Source organism: Channa argus, chromosome 21 (assembly GCF_033026475.1).
Source record: "Channa argus isolate prfri chromosome 21, Channa argus male v1.0, whole genome shotgun sequence".
Taxonomy (NCBI): Eukaryota; Metazoa; Chordata; class Actinopteri; order Anabantiformes; family Channidae; genus Channa; species Channa argus.
Window position 1 is genome coordinate 13,569,261 of NC_090217.1, and position 8,029 is coordinate 13,577,289.

General features: G+C 43.6%; 1 protein-coding gene across 1 annotated transcript; it reads right to left on the reverse strand.

Annotated features, from left to right (window-relative positions):
• Positions 1 to 308: 308 nt before the first annotated feature.
• LOC137106760 (serine/threonine-protein kinase pim-3) lies at positions 309 to 5,202 on the reverse strand. Its single transcript, XM_067490530.1, has 6 exons — positions 4,535 to 5,202; positions 4,196 to 4,305; positions 3,978 to 4,028; positions 3,459 to 3,822; positions 2,405 to 2,581; positions 309 to 2,023 (listed from the first exon to the last, which is right to left on the reverse strand). Exons 1-6 carry the CDS (start codon positions 4,620 to 4,622, stop codon positions 1,821 to 1,823), a joined length of 993 nt encoding a protein of 330 aa, XP_067346631.1. The 5' UTR covers positions 4,623 to 5,202; the 3' UTR covers positions 309 to 1,820.
• Between the last annotated feature and the right edge of the window lie 2,827 nt (positions 5,203 to 8,029).

Consider the following 8,029-nt stretch of genomic DNA (forward strand, 5'->3'; position numbering starts at 1 on the left):
TAATGGCTCCTATGATGATTCTCCTCAGCAGCCACGCCGACAGTTGTGTCACGTGTAGATGCTATTAGTATAGGAAGCATAAATGAACCATGTGCAGTATTTGGACTTGTGTGATTAGGCTCACCTGAGGAAACTCTGTGTACGTGTGTGTATATATCTATCTATATCAGGTCTTCTAAATGAACCTGTGTCTACTTTCAGGTACTGCATCATGTAATTTCTCAATTGCGGGAGCTAATCAAATGTGTAAACATGCCACTTTTCTACTTAATTATTTTTGGAATTAAATGACCAAGACACCACACATATTTCTGTACATAAAAATGGGAATTTAATTGAAACTTTTGTATCAAAAAATATCAATATCCATTCTTCACAGCCACAAGTCACAAAGCTAAACTGAAATGTCTCCAATATGAGGCTATGTGACAGCTATTAAAGCTGTTGCACCCACTCAAATTATTCTTGACAGTACAGAAACCAGATGGATTTCTCTGATATTTAGCCATTCAACATTACCAAAGAACTTTTTAAAATTATTTAAGTAACATTCAAATGCTCCTAAATTTTAAGTAAACTTGTTTTTTCTGCTTTACATTGATGACTGCTTCAGTGCATCCTCCACATCTCAAAAAAAAAAAAGAAAAAAAAAAAGTTGAAGTGTAAAAATTACTCATAGGAATGCAAACCAAAGGCCAAGTAGGATATGAATTTTTTTTAGGTGATGAGTTGGATTTGAAGTACTTACAATAAATAAATAAATTATAATGTGTGGAATGTTTCCAAATAAGTTAATGACAACTGGGAGGAAAAAAATTCACGCACACACACACAAAAAAAAAATAAACACATGCTGTACAATGTTTGTTAGAAAAAAACAAACAACAAAAAAACAAACATAGTTGAGTCCATGAATATTGCATTGATTGTGCATTTCACACCCCAAACCCTGAGGGAGGCCAGGGGCAGGGGCCATGTAGTGTCAAGCAGTGAGGTGGTAGGAGGCAAAAAGAACAGGTAAAAGCCACACACCTCGGAACAGGCATGTGGGGTGGGGGGGCGAGTGGGTGGTAACATTTTGTAGACATTCAGAAAAAACAGGATCCAGTTTCCAAACACCTGTTCAGGCTATAGAGTGAGTGAGCAGCTTTAAAGAGAGCGACTAAGAGTTGAGTCGAGCGTTTCAAGTATTCCATTGTCAGGAAGAGCCCCCACCCCCTTCTTTCTAATCTAATGCTATCTTAGCCTCTTGGCTGGGGGCTGGTTGCCTTACAGTGATGGAGAGAGGGGGAGGAGAAGAAGAAAAAGAGGGGGAAAAAAAAGTTTTTGATGAAAGCCACCAGAAAAGAAGCTTTCTAAAAAAAGGCACTCCAAAATTCAAAATTAAAACATTTAAATAAAAAGGTTCGTCTCCAAGCTCTATGAGAGCAGCGATGTCTGAACAGGAGGGCCTTGCCTGCATATACCAGCCTAGTAACAAAGTGGGTAAAATAAAGTTAAAAGGGGGTGGGAATAAATAATGCTGGTAAGACTGCCCAAACAGCAAAATGTTCCCCTTAAGGAAACAAAAAGAAACTAAAAGAAAAAGGGAGGGGATGGGGAGGAAACAGATAAGGAAGAACAAATAGTAATAAATTAGAAATTCCCTAGAAAAGAGGAAAATTAAAGTACACTTTTCTTGCCAGTCCAGCTGAGTCAATCTCTCAGCCTCTGATAGGCTAGTTAGGCTACAGGCTGCTGGCCGTGAGTCCATTTCACATCCCTCCATCTCCACCCCTTCTTTTCCTAGGAAGTTTTTCTTCAGTCCATCAGAGCCACTCTCAGAGGCTCTCCTTGCTTGAGCTTGTGCTTGAAGAAGAGTCTGTGTCGATGGTCCTGAGGCGGATGTCAACAGCAGCAGGCTCCTCTGTCGCCTTAGGTGACTCTGCAGTTGCTCTCATCCAGGGGTGGTCGCAAATCTGTTCCAGGGTGGGCCGGTCTGAGGGCCGCAGGGCCAGGCACCATTTAATCAGCTGCTGACACTCTTAAGGGCCAAAAAGAAGAAACACGTCAGGCTAGGTTCTGAACTCAAAGAAAGAATTGTCTGTATATGGCTGCACTGCAAGTGACTCAGTTTGTATAGATCTCCAATAACCTAGTGTGTGGGTGGTACAGTCAGCCAATGAAAAGAGCCCACACAATGTTTTTGTACTTGCTTGGGTAATGACCTAAGCTGTTACATGAAGTGCACCAAGGGGAATGAAAACAAACCTAAATCTTATTTGATTCATGGTTTATAGTCCACTATGATTGAAAGCTCCTACTTAGTCAAACTGGGGGGTGAATTTCAGGCTGTACCAGTTCCATTGGCTAGAGGGCATTAGAGTCAGCTCATGTGTCATGTGTGTTGTGGTGGTGGACTTACCAGCTGAGATCCTCCTCCTGAAGTACAGTTTCCCCCTGAGGATCTCCTCATCCTGCTCAAAGGGGATGTCGCCGCACACCATGTCATACAGCAGCACGCCTAGTGACCACACAGTTGCAGAGCGACCGTGGTATCTATGGAAGCGGACCCACTCTGGTGGGCTGTATACTCTTGTACCTGAAAATGGGGGACAGAGAGGGAAGGGGAGAGCCAGGTTAAGGGTTGTGAAATGCAGCATGATGTAGTGAAAGGCATCTAGCTTTTTGGGTTTAAATGTGCTATGAAAATATTGGGGGAATCAGTGATGACAATAAACGATCAGCAAAGAGAGTGAATTTTAGAAAAAGCTTATGATTAATGCCTCTGTGTCTAAAATGGCTGAGTCATAGTAGAAATGCTTTCCATCTTCCCTTAGCCACTAAACACAAACTGGGCGACCTGCCTCTGTCTCCTCCCTTCTTTTCCTTCCCCCTCCCTCCTGGAAGGAGGAACTTTGATACACACACACACACACACACACAAAAGCAATGTGAGCCCATCACGTGAAGCACCGACTCCGGTTTCACAACAAACAGATGTTACGTGGCACTGACCTAACACCCACAAAATGCGGCATGACTCATGCTTTAGTAACGAAATAACAACTGGATCCATAAACACACTGCATCTCACCCGAGCTGGATGTAAAACGCCGATATAAATAAAAATTAACCAGTAGGATTAATGACGAGTGCGAGTGAGTCATGCGTGTGAATCCATTGCGGACGCGTCATAAGACATTTGGAGCGTTGTCATTTGGCGGCACCGATCAACATCCGTAATCATGATAAAGCGCGAGACCCTTGGCGAGGAAAACCCTCCACCAAAAACAGACCACTGCGTCACAGCCTCGTGAACGCCTCCATGTCTGAATATAGCACAGCGGACCATCAAGGGCAAACACAACCCAGCCCACACGGATGTCTATTCACTGAAAGCAAATTACAGATCCAGCGCTGTAACATCTTATAATAACCATTAATGGAGCACGAGGGGGCGGATGGCGACTGCTTACCATCGAAATCAGTGTAGACCGTGTCCTTGAGAATCGCCCCTGAGCCAAAGTCAATAAGCTTGAGCTCCCCGGTGCGTAGATCCACGAGCAGGTTTTCATCTTTGATGTCTCTGTGTACCACACCGCAGCTGTAGCAGTGTCTGACCGCCTCCAAAACCTGGCGGAAAAAGCCCCGAGCAGTGTCCTCGTCCAGGGCGCCCTTCTCGGTGATGAAGTCGAACAGATCCTTCACGAGTTCCGGTCTCTCCATAACGATCAGCCAGCCGTCCGGCCGCTCGTAATAGTCCAGCAATTTGATAACACCGCGAAACGACGAGCTGACCTTCTTCAGTAGCAGGATCTCCAGAGGCACCATAGCTCCATTCTGTACCAAAAATATGTTCGTTTAGTAAGCATGTTGTAATAATACACAGCTAGTCCACGTTTAACAACACACAACCCCCACCCAGCAGCAGGGGAGGGGAGGAGAGGGGAGGGGGGGGACCAAAACAAAAACACAGATCGGGGACTACTACTTACAATTGTGCCCCACTCGGTCACCCGCTCCTTTGCAACGTGCTTCACAGCAACCTGAAGTAAGAGAATAAATAAGAAATCGGTAAACAACGGCTGCGATACTTAGCAAGAGAGCCACGCAACAATATGTTCCCCGGTGGCGAAATGTGAACACCCGGCTTTCATGGCGCCACATGTAAAGCCCCAAAATCCAGATCCCAATTCCCAGTCCTTAGTCTTACCGGTGCGCCATCAGAGATCCGGCTGCCGGCGTACACGGTCCCAAATCCTCCGCTGCCCAGCACGGAGCCCACTTGGTAAAGCTTTTCGAAAGGCTCCTTTTCCACTTTGACTGCAAGAGAAAGTGTGAAGAAAATGTTAAGGTGACGTTAAACGCAACACCACAACAAACCAGCGCGCTCGGTGCGAGGTCGGCGTGTTAGCTATTATTGACGAGCCGGTCGGCAGCGACGTTAGCAGCTTACTCTGAATCAAACAAGCGGAGCAACAATACGTCTACACGGATACACACATCCAACATAAACAACTGTGAAATGTAACGTTCAGAAACCAAAACCTACCCGGCGGCAGCTGTATTTTCACTGGTAGATGGTCCATGCTTGAAGGATTGCAAATATGCGAAAATGAACCAAACTTTGACAGCAGCATATTCGAGCTGAAAAGCCGGCGCAGAAGATCCCTATGCACCCGCTGAGGCTCAGCAGAACGAGTCGAGTGTGAGCAGACGTGAATGCAGGCGCAGTTTGAAACGATGGTGCGAAGCGTCTCGGCTCCAAGCGAATGGCAGATCCTCTAGTCCAACAGTGCGCGCCAGCTCCACGCACCGCGCCCGTTAAAGTCGTGTCACGACAGCGAAGTCGCACACCGTTTCCCGAGAAACCGGCATTAAATCGGACTCCTGTGTTTTGGCTCAAAAATAGTCCTCTGGGGGGAAATGGAAACCCGAGCAGCCGGACGCCTCTGAGCAGTCGTAGCAACAGCAGTGTGCGTTTAAAGGCCCTCCGCAGTGTGTCGATATCCCGAAGAGTGGCCACTGTCTGAGCTTTGGCGCGGTCTTCCCAAGCCAATATTTTGACGCGCAGTGGGATGGAGGTATTCCTCCGCCACCAATACAAGTCGACACTTATCTTTAATTACACCGTTAAATCGTTGCTTTTTACTTGAAACGCATTCGAAGCACACCCATCATGAGGGTGCTCTAATTTCATAGTAGTTGTAAATGAACATTTCCATCGAAATAATGATTTTTCCGGCGCACTACTTTCCCATAGTACGAGACGCCCAAGAATCCCTTGTCTGGAAGCTTTGCGCTGTGTTCACTACGACCCGGAGACTACGACCAATTAGATGTCGTATATAAATACCGTGTTTCGTATCTGCACCAATCCAGAAAACGTTTTTGTAATAAAGCAGGCATTTGAGGGCACGTGGCGGCAATTCTCAGCCGTCGCCTCCCCTCCCTTTTCCTCTGCAGCTCTGCAGTGAAACACACACATAGAGTTTGTGGACAAGACGCTCCGATTCAGCAGCAAAATGATCACCTCTTTGAAGCTGTCATGAAAAGTGTGCACCTAAACACACCTGTGCTATTTGTTTATGGTTTGTTTATATTCAAAATTCCCAACACTTAAAATGAGCAGTCGACTCTATCAATGTCATGGAATTGACAGTTGATTATACACTTTTAAATTTTAACCAGGAAAGCATCAAATAATTGTTTATGAATATAAAGTGCAAGCACAAGAGCTGCCTAAAACTAAGATCAATCTAAAGAAATCAATTTCATGTTGCTAGATCTAGATTCTACAAAATGCCAAAAACATCAGCTGTAGACAACATAAAACATATTTCCAAAATGTAATGATGAATGTCCAACAATAACACATGAATCACAGAGCCAGTATTTGAGGAGTGATGCATAATGATGCCACATGAGAACACCCTGCACGGACATGAAAACACAACAGCAGCGTGTCACGATAACAAGAACGGTACATGAGAACACACTGAGATGGCTAAGGTTTGTGGAGCCAGCTGTCCTATTTCTGAAAGTAAACTTTCTATTTTTGCTGTTACACATCTGACATGACCTTGGCTCTCGGTGAACTTTCCGCTTTTTATCTTCTGCTGCCTCTGATAACCTGCGTGTGTATGTATATATGTGTATGTGTGTGTATGCGAGTGAGCACTAACTAAAGAGAAGCATCAGAGAGTTCCAGCAAACCTTATCTACTTTAGACCTGGCCACTGCAAACTTATGTAAATTTAGACGGAGCACACGCACCATTTGTATGTAGTACGAGTACCACGCTTCTTCTCTTACAGTGTCACTCATATGTTAAGGAAATTGCAAGCTATCAACAAATTTGTGTTCGGCTTTGTGTTGTTTTGCAGCATAACAGCATGGTTATGGACACATTGCAGATACTGCATGCATGGAGAGGACGAAAACATACTCACTGGATTTGCATTTTAATGGATTTACTACCATGCATGCAGATTGTGGAGGCGTATGGAAGAATCCCAAGGGTTAATCATGTTTTATCTCATAAAATATTTGCGTAAATGACAAAGAGTTCAATAGTTTATTGCATTATATTTCAAAGAAAATGTGTTCAACATTGCACCTGTCTATTTCCCTGAAGGAAAACCTTCCACCTCTGCTGCATGATCATTCTGTGGTCATAGGTTTATTTATAGAAGCAATGTTTCTGTGAACCATAGAAGTGTTATTAGTAACGTCTTAGTATACTGCAGAAAAGCTGTTGTTTTACACTATCAAAAGCCCAATCTCTTGTAAATTTCCATTTGAAAACTTGCCAGTATTTCCTGTGTTTCCTCCCACATTCCAAACAGATCAGCTCCGGTGAATTGGTAATACTAAATCACCTGCAGCTATAAGCTTCAATGAGCTTTATGGCTATAGGTCTTACCTTGAACCGGTCTATCCTCATTTTCACTTCTGTGCAAAGTGTCACTCAACATGAAATAACCTTTGCAGAAGAGACAGGCAGTCTGTAAGCAAGAACAAGTTATGAAAAATGCATTTTTGTTGTTCTTCACCATAAGCACATGCAACAGGTGGGGCAAAGATAATATGTGGGATTACCGTCAGTATGGTATGTTCTCCATGGAAGTGTGTAAAGGGAGCTGGAGTGGCTGAAGTTGTAGCAGCTGGAATCTTATCGAATGTTGGCCCAGTGATAGATTGATGTCATTTTCAGGGTGTTTACTGCTTCTCACCCAGTGCATGCTGGGATGAGATCCAGCAATCACTTTGATCCTGGTTATAAAAATGATACTATGGATAGTAAAAGTAACCAACATCCGGGGTCTTTTTTCAGTTTGACCTTAATAAAGTGCCACCAAACAACTTGAGGGGACAGGCTTGACAAAGTGTGAATCTTCCTACTTTTTCTCCCCAATTTACTTTGCAAATCCCCTACTAACACAAGAGGTGCTATATTACATTGCTTTCAGTCACCTTGCATTTTTCTTTGGTCATTTCATGCTTGTGTTTCCACATTTTATCTCTGTTTTGGTGATTTTGTGTCTGGTTCTAGTTATTCTCTGTCTATTGTTTGGTAATTTCTGGTCTATTCTTGGATTTATGTTCCAGTTTTTAATTATTATGTGTCTTTTTGGCCATTTTTAAGTCTGTTTGGTCACTTTGTGCATGTTTCCATTGAATTTGAGCTTGTTTTCTGCACAGATTCAGGTCATAGTTCACAATTTAACTAAAAATAGAAACAAGAAATATATAAAACAAACTTCAGAGGCTCTGGCCATTGGCAACTTGACCTCTCAGTTGTCCATCCCTCCCTTGCCTACACACACAAATAATGAATTTAACACACATTACGCATCTCTGCCTTTTGGTGTGTTATTATACCAATCCAGGTTTTACTAGGCCCTGTAAACTAAGATCCAAGTTAACTCTAAAATTGTGATCATTTCTTCTCTCTTTTACAAGTGAGGCAGTAAGGCAGTTGGCCAACCAGGCGTGCTGACAGCAGTGAAGTGAAGACAGCTGGTTTGTCCTGGCTTCATATGAA

What these genes read in the sequence shown, in the direction of transcription:
- LOC137106760 (XM_067490530.1), bottom strand. Translation starts at nt 4,622, where the DNA reads ATGCTGCTGTCAAAGTTTGGTTCATTTTCGCATATTTGCAATCCTTCA. An exon ending in GAAAATACAGCTGCCGCCGG is followed by an intron (nt 4,306 to 4,534) that starts GTAGGTTTTGGT and finishes TTTCTCTTGCAG; the next exon opens with TCAAAGTGGAAAAGGAGCCT. An exon ending in GGATCTCTGATGGCGCACCG is followed by an intron (nt 4,029 to 4,195) that starts GTAAGACTAAGG and finishes CTCTTACTTCAG; the next exon opens with GTTGCTGTGAAGCACGTTGC.